The 23,527-nt window shown below is 42.0% G+C and overlaps 1 protein-coding gene across 2 annotated transcripts in view; it reads left to right on the forward strand.

Moving 5' to 3' along the window:
- The window catches only part of LHX2 (LIM homeobox 2), a 49,777-nt gene continuing 26,250 nt past the window's right edge, over positions 1-23,527 (forward strand). The window contains exon 1 of one of the 2 annotated variants that reach the window (XM_027687875.1): positions 1-346. In XM_027687875.1, the coding sequence (XP_027543676.1) occupies positions 260-346 (87 nt within the window). In that variant the 5' untranslated portion in view covers positions 1-259. The remainder of the gene's footprint in view (positions 347-23,527) is intronic. The other variant, XM_027687878.1, reaches the window with a different exon arrangement.

Genomic DNA, 23,527 nt, shown 5'->3' on the forward strand with positions numbered 1-23,527 from the left:
GGAGTCGTGAGAGACCCACGGACAGGCCCTGCCAGCGTATCCCAAGCCCGGGATATCCCCTCTCATGCGGTGCCCGGGGACTGCAGGAGCCAGAGGAAAGAGGCGCAGACAGGAGCGGTGAGCGCTGCCCTCACAGAGCTGACACAGAACATTGTGCACTGCTGGGCACAGAGACCAGGAGAGACCTAGAAAGGATCGCCAGCCCAAGAAAGGTCATAAAGGGGACTGGAGACTACTCAGAAAGTGCAGGAGAGATGGAATGCAGTCTGCTGGAAACAGGGCTGGTGTTGACTCAAAAACTGCAGACAGACAGCTCGTGTTGGAGTTGGCCAACAAGAACAAACAGGTACCCAATGATTTTATTAAACGTGTTTTACAAGAAGTTTTCAGGAAGGTTTGGAGAATTTCTAACATAATTTAGAAATTTCTAACTTTTTAGAGCTGGGGGTGATCTGCAGTGAGGAATGAAAGACCTGGTAATTTGGCCTAAGAAGGCCCCTAAACTGCAAATCATTGTGGAAGCCAAGTGCTTGGCTGAGGAGTCTGGTCAGATGGGGGAGAGAGAGAGGATATCCCATTTGAGATACTTTAATATCCCATTTGCTCCCCAGAGAGGCTGGGTAGGAGAAATCATACCACCCTCGTTCAAGTAACAAATATAAAACGCGTTAAACATTTATGCAAAAAGTCCTGGAGGATTTGTTCACAGTTACAGTAAGTGGAAGAGATGTTTGGGCAGATGAGGAGGAGTGTTTCTAGCACGTTTGGGTACTCAGGATGAGGTGCTTCCACCCACAGGCTCTGCCACAGGAGCTGGGTGTCAGCTCAGCCCTCAGCGTTGAGTCCTGCCTGGAGCAGTGCTGTGGATGAACCTGTGCCCTGTCCTGAATTACTGTTTGATCTGGGCTGGTGTTCCCTGTCTCACACACCAATACCCGTAGCCATGTAAAGTAGCTTTGTAACCGAAATTACTGTGTTCAGACCATGAGTATTGTAACTGAACCAATCAGTGCACTAGGGGTTATACCTATAATGGTCAAATGAAGGTAAGTTCATAAAAATATCGTTAAAATTGGTTACAAAAGCAAAAAAAACCCCGTGGTCAGTAATGAGGAAAAAAATAAGGAAGCTGGTAAATACAATGCTGATGCAGTGTGAAATGACAACATTTTGGGAGTGGCTAAGAGGGTTTCTTAAATTTCATCACCCTTTTTGGAACAGGGATTGATCTTAAATTTAAGAGGTGGAGCTACAGACTCACAGTTTTAGTTTTGCTCTGTTCTGTTTAGTGTGCGCTTTAAGGATTTGGTAGATTTATTAATAAGAACAGATCTAGTGAATGTTTAATGGGGATGATGTAGTGTGCAAGAGTAGCAGACTGGTTTGTATTTGATGGTTTTTAGACCGGACATACTAAGGAATAAAGTGCTGGGTGATTCAAATGAGCAATTTGAATCCTCTCACAGAGTAAATGAGTGGTTAACAAGTAGGCATTCGCCCCAGCATGGGGGAAAAATAGGGTATAAAAATTGGATTTTGAGAACTGGACTGGATAGCCGAGGTGGTGGATGAGCTGATAGTGGCTGATAACTAACAAATGCCAGGAAAAATGGCTGCAAAATTAGTGTTTAGTAACTTCATTTGAATATGTCTCGGTGAAATATCTGTTTTGTAGGTGACCGATCCTGGATCTTGTGCAGGTGTATGCCTGAATTTCTGAGCAGGAAATGCTACAGGCACATAGGTTATGTGATAAACATGAGACAATCAGTCTGAAAACAATATGATTCTGTGTTTCAAGAAGAGAATGATCTACCTCAAGCTCACAGTTAATAAAGAGGAGTTTGATTAATAAAAATAAATGGGAATGTGTATGGAAATTATGAGGTTCTGTCCTTGCTGCAGAAGACGCAGTAATGGGTCCGGCAACACGAGCATTGCAAATTCATTCTGTGGAAACTCCAGTTTAAAAGAGTGCCTAATAAAACAGATGTGAGCTTGTAAATCTGGTAATGCAAGGTCAGAGGAAACCAGAAAGGTGACAAGAGGATGAGTGTCCAGAATTTATTCTAGTTAAAGGATAAAGCAGGCTCTCAATATGGAATTTGTATGTGCACTCCACTTTATTTTGTATACATGAAACAAGCAAAGTCAGGTATATTCCAGAATTCAGAGTACAGAACACGGCTTGTACTCTCCAAATGTCAATAATAAAATAGGAGCATTCATTCAAAATTTCAACTAAATAGATGCTGAATATTTAAATATTTATTCAAATCGTGAAAACTGCATTTTCTGTGCAAAAGCCGACGGGAAAACAAAAATGTTAAACATGATGTAGACATTCCTGTTCAAGTGCAGGGAGTTCTTCTCTCTATCTGCCTAATTTGTGTTCCAAGCTGTGGAGTGTTTTTTTCCCCTGCTTTACCTGGTGTACTTATGTAAACAAGCAGCTCATTAGGTCCCCCCGGTCCCATTTTTGCCGTTGTGCTGCTGGTGCCCCTGTCTGCAGGTGGTCGGTGGTCGGTGGTAATTGTGTCCCAGTGACAGGGCAGCGGGGACAGCGAAGCCCCCGAGGACAGCCCAGGGTTCCAGCAGTGCCTGCTGGCCTGGCCTGGGCTGCACTGCCTCAGAATAGATGAGCTGATTAACTCTGAATCGCCCTCCCAGAAGAGATGAAGCATTAATAGCAAACAAAAGGGAAGCAGAAGGGAAACTTCAGCCAGAAGAAAATAATCCAGGAATTAAAAGCTTGGTGAAAGCCTTAGGATGCTTCCATATTGACCCGAAAGTCTTAGTTCAATACCACAGAAATAGAGGGCTGATACTGTGCACTCCAGGAAGGATTTGGGAGTGTGGCTGAGCCCGTGTTTTAATCTGTAACACACCCCCAGCAGCCGATCTCCAGGAGAACACAGTTACTGTTCCCTCTCCTGCGGTGACAGCCCTTCTGGAGCATCCTGTAACCTGAGTGTATGGGGAAATTCTCCCTGCTGCAGCTCAGCCAATGGCAGTGGCAGGGGGAAAATGCTGACTTTAGAGATCAATAGTAAAGCTTCATCTAAAAGGTTATGCCTTGAAAGAGAATATCCTGCTACCTGACTAATATTGATTATAATGTTCATGTGCGTTTTTCCTAATTTCTCAGTGGGTGAATATTAGGAAAATCTCTACCAATGTTTATAAACTGATGGAAAGCCTATTAAAGATATTTCTTAAATATGAAGCAGAAATTATTCCATCAGCCTCAAGTTTGTAATTCTTGTGGTTATCAAACAATAAACCTCATGAGTTATGAATCAGGTCATTGCAAACATTGCAAGTGTTCACATATGTTGCTTTAGAGAAAAGCCTGTTCTTAATGCTCCCAAACTGGGATTCATCAGGCATTGTTAGGATAGCTGGTTACCCTCAGAGACATTTATTTATGCTCTGAAACAAGGGAGATGTTTAAATCAGCCTATGTACCTACTTATATGGGTGGAAATGGACTACAGTGACTTGTTTTCCATCACAAGTTGAGAAACAATAATCTATCCTGGTAGTTGCACAGAGTGAAACCGATTTATGACAAATACAGAAGAAAATAGAAAAACTGATCAAAAAAAAAAGAAAGAAAAAAAAATCAGTTATAAGGACATAACCAAAGAGTCAAATTAAAAGCATTCTGTCTCCCAAACTGGAGACTGGCAGATGTTTAAGGAAGAGTATAAGAATGTGGATGCATGCAGAATTCTCTCCCAGCCTCCAATAAATTAACGTGTTTTCTCAGCCTCAAGTGCTGCTTCTGAGCAGCAGCTTTTGGGGGACCGAGCACTGGTCTCCACTCAGACATTGAGCCCAGCCACTGACCACAACTCCGTGTTGGCTGTCACCAAGCACCTCCCTATTTTTGGTGTGCCTTAGCAGAGTTTCCAAAAGCATGTACTCCATGATCTTGCCCAGCACAGAGGTGAGACTGATCATCCTGTCTCCCCATCCGAGGGAACTGTGCTGGATTGCCATGACTTCCGAGATCCGGTGAATAGAGGCTTAGCAGTGTTATCCAGCAGTTCCCTCAGGATCTGTGGGTGCATCTCGTCGGTTCCCATGGACTTGTGCACCTTCAGGTTCCTCAGATGGTCCCAAACCTGATCTTCTCCCCCAGCAGGTGGTTCTTCATCCTCCCAGTGCCTTTGCCCTCTGCCAGGTGCTGGAGTGGCCGGAGCACGTGGTGGTGCAGATCGAGGCAGAAAAGCCATTGCTTCCCTCAGATTGGTGCATGTCCTGGGTAACCACATCCCCCCTCTCCTTCCTGAGAGGAGCCACATTTTCCCCACTCTTCCTTTTATTGATGTGCCTATAGAAGCTTTCCCTGTTGCCCTTGATGTCTCTGGCCAGATTTAATTCTCTCAGGGCTATAGCTTTCCTACCCTGATCCCTGGCTTTTCAGACAATTTCTCTGCATTCCTCTCAGGGTACCTGTCCTTGCTTCCACCCTCTGTAGGCTTTCTTTAAAAAGCTAAGTAAGCAGTAAAATACCTTCCCTTTCAAGTGTTTGAAGTACCATACACTGAATGACCTTTTCATTTTCCATTCACAAAGAAATAAGAAATAACTATTCTTATTTCTGATACCTGTGATTATACCAATAGCTGTAACTCAGGCCCATGAAATCCTTTAATATAATGAGCCGTGCTGGAGAGTCATTCCCCTAAAGAAAAGAGCCCTGGATGATTGACCTGAAATGACCTCTTCATTTTTTAGTGAAAGGAGATCTAAATATGGCAAACATTTCTCTCAACAGATGACATCTCCCCCATCAGAATATCTTATGATTAACAAGAATTGGTTATTTAATTTTATGGGGAAACCAGCAAAATGGCCATGACAACTACTTATTCTTTGTCTTTCACTGTGCAGTGATTTTCCTGTCAGAATTTTTTTTCTCTTTACTTATTTCCATTGTTTGCATAAGAGAGAAGCAGCCAATTCAGCATCGAGGGGTCAGTGCTTAGAGAAGTATTGTGGTAAAAGAGTGGGCACCCTTTGTTGGTTGTCACATATTTGGTGCATGCAGGCACAGTTTTCATAGTCTCCTGCCAGCATCTTCCCCACAATCACTTTTATTCTCACCTGCTCTATCTGTTTGCCTCTATCATGTAATCTTTTATCATTTCAGAAATTCTTCCTGTTATAAATGTCTTCAGCTTTTACCATCACCTTTGCCTCAGAGCACTCTCCAGCCAAGAATAGCAGTTTTTGTCTTGAAGACCCATATTTCATTATTGCCTTCAGCATGGCAACTTCAGATTTTCTTCATAAGGAGACAATTACCTACCAAAGTAAACTTAAATTAGAACTGTATATGGTAATATGTTTTTAAGTGTATTTTTAAATTGAAGATGTTTTCTTTAACCATACTTTATCTGACATTTTCAAAATTTACACTCTAAGTTTTGAAGATTTCTAAAGGTTGTCAAGTTCTTTTCTTACAGACAATTACTATAATATATCTGAAAATGTTTCTTACATTCTGTTTTAGCAGAAATGCATCCCTATTTCTAGCCATGCACATTTGTCTTATACAGTTGGCATGCCTCCAAGTATCAATGTCCATCACTATTCAACTGAGGCTGCTGGAAAAGAACAGGTTTTTATGAAGAAATGATTCTTATCAATACACAAAAACATAAATATGAATATTGGTAGCAACCAGTGAGAGCTACGACATGTCCTTGGAAACAACCCATGGCTGGCTGCAAAGGAACCCTATTTTGGTGCCACGTTTTTTCTGTACATCACATGTCATGTTCAGGTCAAACCTTCCATGGGCCATGTTCCTCACAGGTCAACTTTGATTTGCTGAAGATGATGCAAATCCAAGTTTAAAGTCAGAAGCACCCTGTAGAGCTTTCTGTGTTAACTGCAGAACCGAGGGACTGAAACCCCCAAGGCCCCTCCAGCTGCCCGTGAACACACCCGTGTGTGTCATCCCAGGTACCAGGAGGGGACTGAAGGAAGAACACAGAGCAGGAGGGGAGGAAGGCTGTAGTGGAGCACTCCAGTCTTCTGAAAAGCATGGAATACCTGTCTTTCCGAGGCACAGCCAAGGGTCTGCAGCGCTTGTCCTGCCTGGTTTAATACAGTTCTAACTGGATGGAATTGGCTTTGCAGATTTATCCTCCTCATCCTGCAGGCTGCCAGAGTTAACAGAACTCCTGTGTTTGTGCTGCCTGATAATGTCTCACACATATTTCATTCTCCAAATTTTCACCCAAGCAGCTTTCAATTAGCACTAGGTAGGTAATAACAGTGGGTTACCCACTCAGTGATTTGCTTTCCTGGGTGGTTTCTGTGTCCCTCCTTGCATCCAGCAGAAATCCTCTGGCTGTGGCTCCTCGGAACGGCACAGCCTTCCCTGCACAAACACACTGCCTGGCTGGTTCTTGCTCTGAAGCTGTTGAAGACACTATTTCATGTGCCAATAAAAAAGAAGCAACTGACCTAAGTTCCTCTTCTCTGTTCCCCGTGCTGTGATGGCAGAGTGCTGACTGCACCGTTATTGCTCTATAAAGCAAAGGCAGGTTTGTGAGGCAAAATCTATGATGGTGTGACTCCAGCCAGACAAAAAAAAAGCCCAGTATGAAAATAGTTATTCATATGTGCGATAGCCTTTGTCACAGACAAGACAACCCTCCTGAGCTGAAAGGAATAAGATCACTGATGTAAATCAGACTGCTACATTCAAGTCCCTCTAAGTTACTAATGAGCCTGGAAGAACAAGGATACTTAGGAGAAATCCAGAACAGCAAGACGTAAGTTGTTGGAGCAGAGGGAAGTACTTACTTCAGATGATACTAAACTCTTGTACAGCAGTGCCTGGCTTAAGCTGGTGAACTCAGAGAGCATGAAAGGAAGGGAAGGAAAAAGAAAGAGGTAACAAAAGAAGTAAGAAAGGAAGGTGTGAACAAACGAATGAATGGACAAAAGAACAAGGAATTTATAAAACACAGCATTTCTAACTCGGTAATGTTTATTATTTGAAACGTGATTTTATATTTTGTTACACTCTTTTTAAAAATAAAAACAATAAAATCTTGTATGAAATGTTGGTGTAAGCTGTGTTATTTTCTCTGGGTTTTCCTGGGTCTCACAGAGTTGATGGGATCCTAATTTCAGGTTTGTCCTTCTTGAGATTTCAGTAGCAATTACAACAACTTTTTAATGTAAAATTAAAGCGTGTTTTGAGCCTGGCTTCAAATATAATCACTACAATCACCAGATATCAAAAGACCACTAGCAGTGTCAGCTTCACTGCCCTTCTAAGGGGGAATCTGCTTATCCTTTCTGCCACAGGATGTGGGAACATCATAGCTATTGATGGCCCACTACTTATTAAGCTGTCATCAGACAACATGTTGTCATAAGCTATTATTTTTAAATTGTTATTCAGAAAACATCAAATAGCACTTCTGTGATGTGAGGTGGTTGTTTTAACAATGAGAAAGTATGTGTTGATATCAAAATTGAGCAACCTAATGTTAAAATCAAGATTTAATTCATATGGCTATGTGGGAAACTGATCAAATATGCAAATTATTACAATCTTCAACAGCATAACAACGATTTAATAGTAGGGGCCTGAGTCTTATGTAATTTATACCCATTTTATATGAGTGTAATTCCAAATGATTGCTGAAGCATGACATTCCAACTTACCTTTCTGGGCAGCCAGTAGCTGTTGTGAACTCACAGACAGCAAATGGAGCTGCTGGACCACCAATTCCTGCCCCTGATTCCCCACTGATGGACAGGAGGCATCAGCAATGTTGCCCTGATTGATACAAGGGTAAGTTCCAGACCTGTGCACTCTGGTTTGTGCTCCCCTTTTGTCCCAGAAGGTCAGATAAGATGTGCCTCCTGTCCAGGACCTGGGGGGAGAGCCCTGCTCATTTTATTGAGAATTCAGGGCTTCCTGACTAACTTAGGGATTGTCTGTTTGTTGTCATTTATTAGTGTCTGTTGTTTACTTAATTTTTTAAAACATGCAGCAGTCTTGGCAGACTGCAAGTTCACAGTAAAGGAGAGCTTTCTTCTGGAAACATAGGTATTGTTTCAGAAAAATAAGATTGCTACTTTATTTTTAGATGTTACTTTAATTAGATCTTTGATGCTAATGATTCCATTCCATATTGGGGGGTAAAAAAAACCCAAACATAAACCAAAGTGCCCTTCCTTAAACCTTGTCACTCATTTTATACTTTGCAAAAAGCCAGTTTTATTTATGTAATTACTGCAACTGTACGAGATCAAGTTATAATGAGGTGATACCATGAACTAGGAAATGCCAACCTATTCCAAATTCAGTGGAGACACTTTTAATAGTAAACTGCAGCAGGCAGGGTTGTAAGCCAGCAAATACATTTCCTTTCTCTAAAATGGGGGGAAGGTCCTGCTGGAAATGCTCTTTTGAATCTGGTTCTGACACTTTTGTGGTATAATTTAAAATTATAAGGTGGGGATACCAGAGTGCTCCTGTCCTGCTGCCTCCAAACGGAGCCGTCGTTAAAGGGTTTGATTTGTTCTAGTCCCCAGTTAATGAAGGCTGGGTGGCATTTCACCAGGGTGAGTGCTCCTGCTCCTTGCTATTAATTCCCCTGTAAGCACTTGCCTTTTTCTGGGCTTTCCAGTTAGTTCTGCTCGGATGTTAAAAATGTTTTGATACATATGTTAGTTGTTGTAATCGCAGAGCTATAAAGAACTAAGTCAAGAAAAGCCTCTCAAGTAATACACAGGAGTTAGTTTATAAAGTAAGTAAAGTTGAACCACTAAGTAATAGTGACCACAATATAATTAACTTCAACATCCTCAGGGGAGAGATTGTACAAAAAATGAGGAAGCTAGTTAAAAAGACCCTAAAGTCAGAAGTGAGGAAATTAAAATCCTTAGACTCAGCATGGAGGCTACTTGAGCAACCATAACAGTGTAACAGGAGGCAGCATAATCCCAAACAAAAAAGGAAGCTGACAAGCAAAAATGAGCCACAGGGCTACGGGAAGGTTCAACAAGTTTGTATAGTCAAAAATGTATTTTTCTGAAGGTAGAATTTTAACTGGTGAAGTCAAGAGGGATAAAATACAGTGGCTAAGACACAGTGGAGATTAGAAGGATGACAGAGGATTTGAGGAGCAGATAGCCTGACATGAAAACAAGATTTTCTCAAGTATTAAGAAGCAACAAGCCTGCAAGAGATTTTATAAGTCCAGTGGGCTATTTGGTAGAAAAGTAAGAAAGCTAATGAGAATACAGAGGCACTGAAATGAAGGTAAATGACTTGTTTGCATTAGCATTTCCACATAGAATTTAGGGGAAAATAGATACACCAAATTTCCTCCTGTTATGTAATATAGAGGAGGTTTTGTCAAACACAGGAATTAAAAGATGTGCTGGAACAAATTCATAAATTAAATAAAAATAGGCTCCTAGGACTGGAAAGTAAATAAATAAATTCTAAGGGGATTTCAGAAGAAATTTCTGAACTACCACCAAGAATAGACAATCTGATTAAAATCAGTACCTATGGTAAAGTAGAGAGCATTTATCCTCCAAAAGGTGTGAAGGGTAGTTCTGGAAATGTCAGCACAGAGATCCATATACATAACCAATAAAAACCAGTTCACAGAGTTGCCCATCTCCTAGGTCAGGATGATGTGATCAGAATTAAGAGACCCATCCTGAAAGAACCTGCTCTCCAGCCCCCCAGCATAATGACTTCCAACATATCTACAGAGCTGTTTAAATGCTTTCAAATGTACTTGTTTCCAACTAAAAATGGCCGCAGAGTGAGCAAGGAGAGACCAGAAGATAAAGGCATGTGTGTGATGTGATGTGTGGGGCTGGGCTGGCCCGAGCTGAGGGGTGCCCTGGGACAGACCCAGAGCAGCCTGGGCTCTCTGCCCTGCCTTGGTGTTGGGAGTGCAAACACCCCCCAGGGCCTGGGCTCACCCCAAACCTGGGGCATTCAGCCCTCTCTGAAGGGCCTTCTGCTCTCCATAGGAGTGGGAGCTTAGGGGACTTGGATATGTATAGTTACAGGATACTGACTGCCACTAACTACCACACAGGTGAGGAGCAATGAGCCACCTCCCTCCTACCTGGAGCTGAGAAGGGATTCCCCTGGAGAACATCCTGGGGATTCTGCCAGGACTCACCATCTCTGGGGCCGGGCTGCAGGGTTAGCTGGGCTCCTGGTGCAGTGTGGCATTTAATGTTCTCCTGGGGGGCTGCAGAAGACACTGCTTTTCACAGTTAGATTGCAGTTTAGATGTTAGAAAATGCTGTCCTTCTAGAGTGAAATGTTGACAGAACCAGCAAAGTAGGTGGCAAAGTTCTGTGGTTTGTAAAGTGAACGTGTAAGAGACTGATGTTTTTGAGTCAGTGGTGATCTATAAGATAACCAAAAACTGTTGGAAAGAAACCTAAGGATGGTATAAGGTGACCAGCAAAGACATGAATTTTCCCACCTTTGTGTTCTCTATTGCACACTTTGTCACAGGCCACAGAGCTCCTGAAGGACTTCAGGATCTTTGGATTTTGTCTGAGGGGAGGACTGTCTGTTCTGCAGTGTCAAAACTTTACACTGCTGGCTTAAATTTTAATTCCTTGTGCAAAGTGAAATCAGACTGGATATTTACCTCTGTTAAAGGAAATTTTAGTAACTTATGAATCATGTTAGAAAGTGATAATGGAAAACCAGTAGTAAATCCAGTATTTTATTGAAATAAAGCATAGCATATTCTGAAAAACATTTGGGGACAGGGAGCGTGCAGCGTTCCTTGGGAAAGCACACGTTGCTCAAGTTTGTGTAATTAACGTTCCATAACTGAGAGGTCCCAGCACTCAAATTAATTCTATTCCTTTGTCAAGACTATAATCTGTTACACTGTTACACTCAAAATTACATTCTGATACAGCTGAATATGTTTCTATTTCTGAAGAACCTCCCCTGTGTTACCTGCCTTGCTGCCCTGTGTCAGAGTTGATGCGGGTGTGCTGCTCTCTGCAGTCCCTGCCTGGCCTCCAGCTGCTGCTGCACAGGGGCATGAACCCAGGGCCGTGTGTCCCTCTGGGGAGGGGGTTTAAACCCAGAATTGACTTTTGTACTTGCACCCAGACCATCACTGATGGTGAATACCTGCACTAGTCTGATCCATGCACAGCCCAGGCTGCTCTGTGAAAGCTGAGAGCTGCCATTCCAATGTCCTCTGCCTTTGCATTTCATCACTCAGAATTGTTGACTCAATTCTAGATTTTGACATCTTGTCCTTGATTTCCCTGACCCTGTGTTTTCATGGTCCTTCAGTTGTGTCTCTAATAATTTCTTCATTTATCCTTCATCCTGACATCACATCTCCAACTCTCTGAAGGTATTTAGCGAAGTTATATTTTTGCTGCCTTCTCCCCCTTCCAATCCAATCTTATTTTGATGTAATCTCATAGTCAAACACAGATTCACTATCATCCCTATGTTGCCAACTGTCAGATCCACTTATTTATTCCAAACCTGTCTTCTATTTGAACTGAAATCTCACTTTGTGTTCTTGAAATGTCTTCGTAGATATCTCACCATCATCTGCTGTTCAGAATGGGACTAAAGACACTTCCTCCCATCTTTCCTGCTCTGCAGGCTTTCCCTATTCATTCCTTAATCACTGTGTACACACTGCATGTCATTCAGGGTCCTCACCAGGGATGGTCAGTGCTTCTGCTTTGAAAATGCATTTTACTTGAAGAATGTCCAAAACACTTTACATTAAAAACAAAACAAAGATGACAACAAAGGATAGTTAAACTATGGAGCAAGCAGAAGGTGGTACACTGAGAAACCTGAATATTGCAGCATCCTGGCTACAGAAAAGGTGCAGCACGGGTGAAGGAAAAGAGCCCCTGTCCTGCACTGGGACCCCCAGGCAGCACAGGGCCTTCCCTTGCCAGGGCCCACTCAGTGCTGAGCTCCTCTGCAAAGGCTCCCGACATGGGGGCAATTAGTGGCACTCGGACTGGGGAAGGTTTTGGAGAGACCTGCTGAAAGCCACTGGAATAAGATTCCCAGATTAACTCTGCCCAGGCCACTCCACAGCTCCAGAGCCCTCGATGGTTTCCATTCAAGCCAGATTTTCACTGCACTCAGTAGGAGTTTCTGACTAATGAAGGATCAGGTCCATCCTTTGGGTAATTTTTTATCATTACCTGGTTCCTATTCTGCCAGCCACTTTTCAGTCTGTATTTTTATTGCCTTTTCTAGAAATTAGTAATAGTAATATTTACTACTTCTGTTAAGTGCTTATAGTTATATCAGTAAAAAACAGGTAATATTTAATTTCTGGAATTACCCACCTGCTACTGAAGTAACAAAGCCCATATAAATCATTCCAAATGAGTGCCTTGAGAGACGTCAAGTCCCAAGTTAAGCATTATAAATGCTGGAAAGATGCAGAACAGAAACTAAATGTAAGGTCCACCAGCCAGACTTTTTATTTAAAAGGTTATTATTCACAGATATCAAATCTCACTAGCATGAAAAAAATAGAGGGGAAAAGACTTGCTCAGTAGTCATTCAACCCTGGATTTGGGCTGTGAAACCTTGTTGTCCCATGATCATTGTCTTTTGATATGGCCCAAATATGAACTATACCCACAGAAAGAAAGAAGAAAACTGAGCTGAAATTAACCTTCTGCTCGGAGGGCACTGGGTTATCTTGTCTGATTCTTATCCAAAGATAATAAAAAATAAACTTAAAAATATGTGTAAGTCCCTGATGTACTCGAGCTAGAGCAGATTAACTGTAAAACATCCCTGTATGATTTGTAGTGACCACTGTTCAGTATGCAGTAGAAAGCATTAGCATTGTGAAATGTTAATTGGTTATGTTGTGATTCCAGGAGCAAGGCAGACATCCTTCCTGCTGATCAACATTGTAAGCTGAATTATATTGCTTAAGTAAATGATTTAGACAAAGGACAGTAAGATTTGTAAATAAGCAAAACGATTGATAAAATAGAGGGAGGGAAAACATAAAAATACAAAGCAACATCTTCCATTTAGGAACTGGTGACTGTTCAGGCAAATAACGAGCTGGTTCCGAGTGGCTGAAGCCAAGGGGCACTGCCTGTGTGTTCTGCCCGCACTCGGTGCTGGCTCAGGGCAGACAAAAGCACAGCACACAAAACTGTTTTAAGAGAAACTGCTCCTTGCCATGTGAATTCCTGCTCACCAGTGATTTCTCCCAAATACTCCACTGGGGAAGCTGAAATCATTAAGTAAACAATTTAAAAGCTGAAGTAGAACGTGTTGATTGCTCTAGCTCAGCTCACCAGGCTGCTCAGACACAGGACTCCTTGCCAGGGTACCAACAGATTTGGGAATAGGTGGAGTGCCCAGTTGGGCCCCTGTAATGAGGTGGGGAGGCCAGAAGTGGGAACTGGTGGAAGGACAATGAGTCCATGAACAGCTTCCGTTGCTAATCCAGGCATTGTCCCTGCCCCGTGGGGACAGCACAGGGCTGCAATCAGCATCCTGAACTGGTGCAAAACATATTATTTAGCATATATCATTTAACACAAGGCCAGCTTCATTGGTCTGCTGTGAAACTAATAGTTCTGACAAGTTTGAAACCCAAGTGCTTCCTCTCTGAATTTCTGGGTTTCCTTCCCCTCTCCCCCCTGTTTGTGCTCCCTGACCTGCTGGTGCTGAACGAAACAAAGGGTGTTCCGGCGTTCCCGGCGCGGTGCTTCCCGGAGTTCCCGCAGACCTGTGGCGTTTGGGGCAGTGTGGGCACCCCGAGCGCTGTCCCAGGTCCCCCGGTGTCCCCGCTGTCCCCTCGGAGCCGGGGGTGCGGGGCTGCCTGCGAGACCCGAGCGGGCCAGGCTGGATTTAATGAGCGCGTCTTCACTGACAGATTCATTATTTGTGTTCGGTCGCTTCAAGTCAAAACTGATTAGTTACACTTACTGCAGCAAAGATTTAATGATTTTATTGTTTATCTTCAATTTATTTTGATTAACATCTCCGTTCTTTTCATTGCAAGTGCAATTAGGTGTAATATAACAGCGACTACTTTAATTTTGCTGAAATTAAGATGAATAAGTGACGGATTATGGCACTTTGTTTAACAAATAAATCATAGTTAAGAGGACTGTATTAGTAATAAATGAAAAAACAGGCAATCTAATTAAAATGCATGGAACTGATTGTTCAAGTTTCCAGAAATGTAATGAATTTTCATTTTAGAAATCAACTAGATTTAGGTGTAGTACTTATTTATTGACAGTAAGATGACAGAACGGCACATTATTTTGTAAATCATCTTAATTTCTTTTGTTGTGTTGGTAGAAGGAAGTACAAGCAATGAAATGAAGACACACATTTAAAATTTTAGGGGCTAAGATCATTTTGTCAGAAAACACTGCAATTAAGGTATGGCTAAAAAAGAGACTGAGGGACTGGAATGAGGGGAAAACTCATTAGTTCAATTCTCACATGTTCAGACTTCAGCATTTTCTGCAACAGATGAATATTCTCCAGGTCCCAGCCACAATTTTCTTTTAAGTTCATAAGATTCAATTCACTGCCACACAGCAAAAGCCTCAAGACACGTGAGATGGCAGAAAGAACTAACATGAAGAAAACTGAACTCAACAAACAGTGAGCAAATCAAAATTGCTCTATAGGAGCACCCCCAAATCACGGGGCAAGGAGCAGGGCAGCAATCCCAGAGCCAGCTCACTGTGGGGGTCGGGTGGGCTTGGCTTCTGACTGAGGAGAACCGAGAGGAAAATGAACCCTTCAGAGTCAGAAACTTTATCCCTCTGATGTTTAAAAGACCTTGTGTTTGACAGGACAGCTTTGAAGATAAAGCCCTAGCAGTCTCCAGCTGCAGGCTATGGAGCACCCACACTGCTGCCTGGCTGCTCTCCCTTCCCTGGGCTCAGGCAGGACACGGGGACACTGCACAGGCAGGACACGGGGACACTGCACAGGCAGGACACAGGGACACTGCACAGGCAGGACACGGGGACACTGCACAGGGAGCACGTTGTGCAGGAGCTGTGACACTGCTGTGCCTCGCCAAGCTCTCCTTGCAGAGCCTGCAGAGCCAGCTCCCCTCTGCACGTGTCCATCACCCTCCCTCCCACCCCACGGCTCGCTGGCCACTGCTCTGGGGTGGCCAACCTGGCAATTTGGCAGCACAAACGTGCACTGCCCTCTCTGGCTGCAGGGACAGTAGAGCTTTGAGCCAAGGTTGGCACTAAAGGTGGGCGAGGATGGGGAGGGACCCCTCCCTTCTCCTTGATGTGCAAGACTCTGGGTTTTTCTTTGGCTGTAGGAGGATTCTATTCCGGGGATTAAGGTTAGAGAGGACTAAGAGCAGTGCATGCTCTGTTAAGACCTCATTTTGATTTTTTTCCCCCTTTGTATTAGGGTTTGGGGGGGTGGGGGTGGCAAGGAAGGGAGAGAGGAGGGAACAGAGAATGCAATTCCTAAGATCACAAAACCTGTAAGAGTACTTTGTTCTTCCTAAACTTTTAAGCACTATTCTTATATTACTGTTTCTCTGCTTTGAAACATTTTTCAGATATTTGGGATAAAGCCAGTATTGAAAGAAGTGCTTATTAGGATGTAGTAGCAATTTTGTGTTGAAAATTCGAGAATTTCAGTAGCGATGTAAATTTGTTCCAGCTAAGGGTCTGCCTCATAGCTTCAAAATGGACCTAAAATTGTATTTTAACCAATGTCTGCAAAAAAAGATAATTGAAAAACAATTCCTGTCATATGGGTGTAGTGGGAGAAAATCACTGAAGCCAGCTTTATTAATGTAAAATAAAGGGAAGGAGGAGGTGCAGTGAGCATCCTGCAAGGCCTCCTTTCTTTGTCCCTGATTATATTGATCACATCGCCTCATTACATTAGAACAGGTAGCTCTTCCTAATGTATAAAACCAAATAAATAAATAAATCTGGGCTCTTTTAAGAAGGCAGATACCAACTTATTTACAAGTGCCACTGCGTGTCACAATCCCCCTTCTAATATTAGTTTTCAGTATTTAATAAATAAATAGAGGGTAGGTAAAGACAGAGCAGGAGGGAGACGGAGAAGGAACGCTGCTAATGACCAAGTGAAGCTGTGAACAGCAGCCCTGCCCTGAGAGGAGCCCCCGTGACCAGCTGAGTGTCAGGCAGGAGAGCCGGAGCCGGGGGAGGCTGGGCAGGGTTGGGGAGCTGCAGACTGGCAGCACCATTGGTTTGAAGGGGCCGTGATTGATTTGTCACCAGAGGCCCATTGGAGTGGGCAAAAAGCCCTTGTGATCTCAGTGTGTCCCTGCCTCCTTCCCCGTGCTGTCCTTGTCCCCGCTGCCGGGTGGAGCTGGCACAGCAGCCGGGCAAGGGCTCGAGGTGGGGCTCCCACACAGCCAAGAGGTTGAAGGTCACGGCTGCTGGAACTCTGTGAGGACTGGCAGGGGAGATCCAGCTCATCCTACCGCTCACTTTCTGTCTTGCCTTTAGAACTCCAGAGGTTTGCAAAGCCCCCAGTGCACATCCCCAGGAATCCACCAGCACACCATTCCCCAAGCAGAGACACAACCAAAGCCTCTCTGCTCTCTCCTTCCCTCTCCCTCCGTCTCTCTCCACACACTCACGCACACACTCACGCACACACGCGCTCTCTCCCCACCCCTTCCACCTTCCTCTTATCTGTGCCTGGGAGAAACCTCTAGATCCACCAATATTAATTACAAAGGACAACGAAAGGTAAGAAGGCGTCAATTATCCCAAGGTGTCGTGATGTTATTTCCAGTCAATTGCAAATGTGTGAGGGGAAGATTTCGCCCCAGTGATTCCTGTCTGCCTGGCTGATGGGGACCGGAGCCGCTTCCCTCCCAGAACTGCTGCAGCTATGCCTTAAACCACACACTTTCCAGCAGGAGCCATCAGCATGGGCCTTTCTGAATTCTCTTTTTATTTCATTCATTAAGGGCATTAGGCAAGTTGGAATTTGTATGAAAAGGATCCTATGGGAATACTGTCTCCAGGGTAGGTATTTTCATGACTTTCCACATCCTGGGGCTCTCTCTGTATCTCTTCTCTTTCTCTCTCTCTTCTGTTAGATGGAGCTTTAAAGGAGGCTGCCCTCATCTTCTACCTAATCTGGGGAAAGGAAATATTCTGAGCTGCATATATTGAGTGACAAAATATTTTATTTATTTTATAAAGTGGCAGTTACTAAGAAATTGTGCGACCTTTCCTGCTTAATTTTCTTAATGGGCTTTGTTATTATCATTATTATTTCTATTCCTGTTTCCAGGTTTTTCTCACACAAGAGTTTTTAATGGCAATTGCCTTCGTTATCCAAAAAGAAAGAGATAGCAGACTGGACAACAGCAAAATAATATTAATCAAACAAAGACAGAGTTTAAATTAAAAGGGCTGTTGTATTCTCATAAAAGCAGGACAACCTCAATACTCCAGCTCATTTCACTTGGCAAAAGAACGTGGCATCAGTTTTTTAACTTTAAAATAGTTTAATGAACACGAATGGAGAAATAATTTTTCTGTGTATTTAGCAGTCTATAAAGAAGAGAGAATGCTTTAACTTTGATCGCCACAATTAGTTCCCTGGGTATCTAGAGGGGAACAGGGCAGCCCTGGGAGCCTCAGTTCTTTAGATACAAAAGCATTTAGATCGCTTTAGAGCAGTTAATCCTGAGACTGGCTGGGGTCCCTTTTGTTTTCTAACTCCATTGTGGGTTTTGTGCAGTTTTTTCTATTCGCATGATTGACTGCCCAATGGATGCTAATTATCCAAATGTCGCTTCTGTCCTTTGAGTGACTTTCTATGTATTATGGGCAACTGTCATGCATTCTGTCATTCTATATCATATTACATGTATTATCATATGAAAATGGTACTCTGCATAAAGGAAGGTGTCTGAACCAGCAGATGCTGCAGATATTTAGAGGACTTGCCTAATTTGAATGGATTTTCTATAGAAAAATTGGTCAGAAAGCATATAGGGGAGAGTCAGAAATTGAAAGTTTATCAGGTAATTATTTTTGTCCTTTTGCTGTTTACATGATAATGTACAAAGCATTAACTGTCTCTGCTCCTGAAATCTGCAGCCACCTTCCTCCTCCCGAACCAGGCAACCCGTCTGTATTTATTAGAGTATGACAGCTTAAGCTAATTAAACTGATATCTGTCTAAAATAATAAGCCCAGAAAGTTAGAATAAACATTATGATTATAAGCAGAAAAGGCAGCTATACAAATGTAGCATCAGTGTTATATTTTAATGATAAACTGAAATTCCTATATGAAAAACACTGGATGTGGAATTACGAAGGATAATAAAGTTCTGCAAAGACATTTTTCACTGTAAATATTTTTTGCTTAGATCTTTATCTCTTTCCATGGTATTAATAAGGCAGAGGGCTAACACAGCTGTGAACTGGAATATTTTTTTATTTTATACGTATGTGAACATGTATTTAAAAGGATATCAAGGGAAAGGTTTTTACTGCAATTTTTCCACTAAGATAAACTTAACACACCTCAGTGTAATGTGCATGCCAACACTTAACAGGAATGCAAGATTTATAACGATAGGGCTTTTTAAATTTGCACTCTGGGGTCCATTGAATCCATAGGCACATCCAGAGTTTCCTCTCCTAAAATGTGAGGATGGTGTTTTATATTGGCCATAGCTATGAAATACTGGGGATATATAACACTGAAATTGGGGATCTTGAGCTTCATCAGACGTGTGTGCAGTAAGTTCCCATTAATGGGAAAGCTAAATCCTGGGAAATACGTGCTCCAGGAAATAGCACAAAGATGCCATGGCAAGACTTGCTCTGCTGTCTGAAGGTGCTTTGAAATTTTCCATGATCAAATATACATGATCAAGCTGTGCTTGTTAGGGTACGAGGGGCTCCGGCCGGTCAATGGCTATTGATCAGCCTGTTAAGTATTTGTTCACGATTCTTTATATCCCAAAAGGTTCAGGGAAATGAACAGTGAAAAATTGCATCGGAGTCCACCTTTGTTTGAGATTGATGTATCAAAACAGAGCATTCATTTGCCAAAGCTACTGGAAAAAATGTGTGGTAAATTGTGACATGGGGACTCCAGGTACAGAGATTAGTATTTCCCTGTCTCTAATTACCTTTGTAAAACTGTACGTGCTAATTAAAAATGTAAAGACGGAGTCTTTGTAGAACATGAATAGTGAATTATTGATAAGAGCAGATTTACACAGCAAAAACAGAGATACAGTCATAGCTTATCAGTTGAGCTTTATATTTGTACTTATATTTTGCTCGTGCCAAAAATTTTTTAACTGAAGTTGCGGGAACAGTGATGCAGAAGAGTCCATGAGGTGGAAATGGAAATTTCTCTTACTCTTACAAAATAGCAAATTTTGCTGGAATCAGTTACTATCTTTCAGTAATTGAATACATATTACTCCTCATGAAGAGTTGAAATTAAATGTGGTGGGGTTTTAAAATTATAATATCACTTGGCAAATATCTCAAATTATTTGAATAATAATTTTTTCTTCTTTCTTGATATTTCTACTGTGTCTGTTTCTACAAGTCCACAATATATATTATTTATTATTTTAAAACTATCTATAAAGTTGGTTCCATAATTCAAAATATTACACACGTTTAAAGAGAGTGCTAATGTATAATTCTTGCAAAATCATACAAGGCATACTTTATTTGATTTCATCATGCTGTACATTACATTCACAAGATCTTTCCTGAACACAGAAATCTCTGAAGAGGAACTTACCACACACTAAAGAAAACTACTGAACACAAAGAATTATTTCTGCAGATATTTGCCTCTAAGAAATGATAACATATGTCTGTGTCTGAATCTGCAAATAGAGAGATGGATACACACACATATGTTCATCCACACACACAGAGCCTCATACTGTGATATATCTTATACATATTTATATAAACAAATTTACATACTGCATCTTTTGTAAATCTTCAACCCAGCAATACGTATCTCGTGTCTCATCCTCGGATGGCAATTCCCTTAAAATGACTTAATATTTTCCCAAATGAGAATCCCACTGGAAGTAATCAGCCCCGGTGAGATACAGAAAGTTTGCAAAGTGTAAAACGGGCGCAGTGTCCCGGATGGGTGGGAAGTGCCCTCTGCCCTCGGCGTGTCTGACCTGGCACTGAGCGACCGTGCCCTGGGAGCGCGGGCAGGGCAGCGAGGGGCACCCGGGCAGCAGAGCCCCAGCCCTGGGAGCTGCACCGCACACCCAGCTTGGCAGTGAAGTCCTGACGGGGAAGGTTTCCCCGTCCCCGCTTCCATTTGCGTCCTCTCTGGTTTCCTCCCCGGCGAACCCGAGCCCCCCGCTCCTGACCCCGCTCCCGCATCCCCTCCCGCTGCCCCGCACAGCCTGCGCTGCTCCGTACCTGCTCCGGGCGGGGAGTGCTGCTGCACAGCCAGGCGGTGGGCATTCAGGTAGTCCAGAGAAGGGCTCCGAGTGACAAAATATTGACTGCATTTGGTATTCACTTATGGAGGATGACGTTAGTGCCACAAAAATCCCTGTGATGTACAGGGAATAGTTAATTAATTAAAGGACCTGCTAATTGCTACTTGAGGTACTGTGCGGAGCTGATGAAGAGTGCTTGGTACGAGGTTAGGTTCTCAGTTTGGAGTGAACATTTTCATTTAAAAGATTTCTTTAAAGTACATCCTAATTTTTTTAATGTTTTTTCAGGTTACTGTATCTAGTTCAGACTCAAGTGTTCAATTGAGCTTCAATTAATTATAATATATAGTCGGGGTTCTTTAGCTGGGATAGATTGATGGAGAAGCTTTGTTTCATTTGGTGCAGGTGGCACTGTTTAATAAGCACAGGAGAGAGTGAATAATGTAGTGTTTGCAAAGAGAAATAAATGCGAAATAGAGAGGTGCAATTAGATCAGCTCAGAGAAATAAAGGATAAATATTAAATGGTCAGATATCTCACAAATATCAAATAAAATAGTAATAAGTATCTCATTGAAAACTGCCATTTTAATTTATGAATATCTAAAAGCACTGCTTTAAAATAAATCTAGTGAGCAAGTCTTCTGCCTTCGTTAGGCAGGCACGTTTCAATGGCTGGAAAATACCACCCTGCTAATTTTCAAACTGTCCACAGTATTTTTCTGATACTGAAATATAAATAAGATTCTAAATTTAAAATACAAACACAAGGACTTCAAAAATGAATTTCTAAATTGTGTTATAAAATACATTAACCTTCAGCATTCTTTTCTTTAATTGGAGCTATGTTGTGTTGGAGAAAAATTACCCCATGGAAAATTAATCTGGGAAAACTTGTAAATCACTATCAAGAAGGTACCAGCCAATGAGAGGCTTCTCTGCATGCACCAAAGATAAAATAAAGTTGCAGAAGACTACTGAAAACAACAACCAAATTGATGAAAAAAATTAAAAAGCCCATGAAAATGAAGATCTTCTAATTGTACACAAAAAAACCAAACCAAGTGTAAACTACTAAAAATAACAAATAAGGGGGAAAAAAGGAGGAATGTTATTTGACTTAAAAAAAAAAAAAAGAGGAGCTGGGTATCTGGTAGCTAAGAGGATAGTCCTGTAAGCTACTTAACAAAAGAATGTGAATGTATCAGACATTTCAGCAACACTTCTGCATCTAAAAATTTCAGCTGTAGACAGATTTTCCACAGACGATTCCCCCCTACTGCTAACCTTTTAAATATACCTATAAAATACAAAATGTTCCCAATCACCTCCAATAAAGGAAGCTTCCTTACATTAAATGCATCGAATATTTGTGTTAGAAACCTGAAGTGCTTTCTGATGTGGTTAAATTCACAAAGAAATGTGGTTATAGAACAGAAAAGGAATGTATTGAGCACATCACTCTGAATATTTGCAGATGGATCCGGGGCTGGGGGAGTTTACTTATAAAATATGGAGTTAATCATATTCTCAGGCTCTGAATATTCAAAGGAGGCGATGCCATTGGAGCCTTTCCTCCCCAAACCTTGTTTTTGTTGTGTAGCCGTGTTTACCAAATCCGCGGGACACCCAATCAGGGCGGGCTGGAGCCCTCGCGATTGGTGGACGTGCAACTTGTAAAAGGTTTATGGGGGAGTGTTTGCTGGGGCTGCAGCCGGGGTGCCCTGCTGGCAGCACCGAGCTGGGGCTGCAGGGAGGGGGCACGGGGCAGCCACACACTCCTAATGGCCACTTGGGCAAATACTTTGCACCACAAGGAATACCTCCCCCAGCTTGGTTAAAAAAAATATATTTAAAAAACCCTGTCCATCTACATGAAAAACGTGTTCCTACAAAGGACCTTCTCACACTTCCTTGAGCTGTAACTGTAGAGCAAAAAGATTAGTCTGTAGTAAAGCGATTAAAAAACATCATTAAGAAGCAGCGACACTACTAGATCCAAAAAGAGCCATTTTTGCAATCTTTGCCATATTCTGTGCGTGAGATTCACCAAATTTCCAGTAATTACCGCTCTGTATTTTGTAAACATGATTCTATTCACATTATTTACTCTGGTAGATGCCTGTCAGGCAACCAGATCTAAGCACACCACCAAAAATGTGTATTCTCCAAAATAAAACTCCGAAGTTGTCTTAAATGCACAGCTACTGACCTTCAGAATCGTATTTTCTTTACCAATTCGCTGTAATAAAAATGAACATTTTGTCATCACTTTGGGAAACTGTGCCAAACACCTTAAAACACATGTCACATGCCAACTTTACTTCATTTTTCTCCTCAGGGAATAGATACATCTGGAATCATAATCACAGATAAAAACCTTGACAAAATTGCACGTGAGCCCAGCCCTTCTCCCCAACACCTACCTTTTCATAACATTTAATACAATATTAATATCGGTTACTAAAAAGGCTTCCAACCTTTACATTTCTGACATAACATGTTCAAACCCATATTTCACACTTCTTGTTCTGTTTTAAGTTCAGTGGATTTAACAGGACTCTGGAGAGAAGATCATGTGGTTGAAGATTTCCCTCCCTCTTTGACACCCGTAGAGGCAGTTTTGGAATTGTTTAAATAGCTGTGGCTATATAAACTGGAATATGTGAGACATTGGACAGCTTATTTTCCCTCACATCTATACATCCATGCATGTATTTTCCTCTGAAATCGATTGCTTGTACCAGTGACAAACAATTTCAGCACAACATCTGGGCAAAACCTTCGGAATATTTTCCTTCTGAACTGTATTATTCCTCTTTCCTGCGCTTTCCTGGTTTACCAGACAAATACAATTAGCTAGTATTATATAATAATATTATTTGGTCTTTTCTATCTGTGATTGACAGTTTTTCAAATCAAAATAAAACACATTCTTAGTCGATCATCTTCTTGAGAGTGCACTCCTGTTTTAAGCTCGGTTTGCTTCTGAGACAGCCAGAGATCTTATTCCATCAGG

This window comes from Neopelma chrysocephalum, unplaced genomic scaffold, assembly GCF_003984885.1.
Source record: "Neopelma chrysocephalum unplaced genomic scaffold, ASM398488v2 Primary Assembly neopelma1_74, whole genome shotgun sequence".
Lineage (NCBI taxonomy): Eukaryota > Metazoa > Chordata > Aves > Passeriformes > Pipridae > Neopelma > Neopelma chrysocephalum.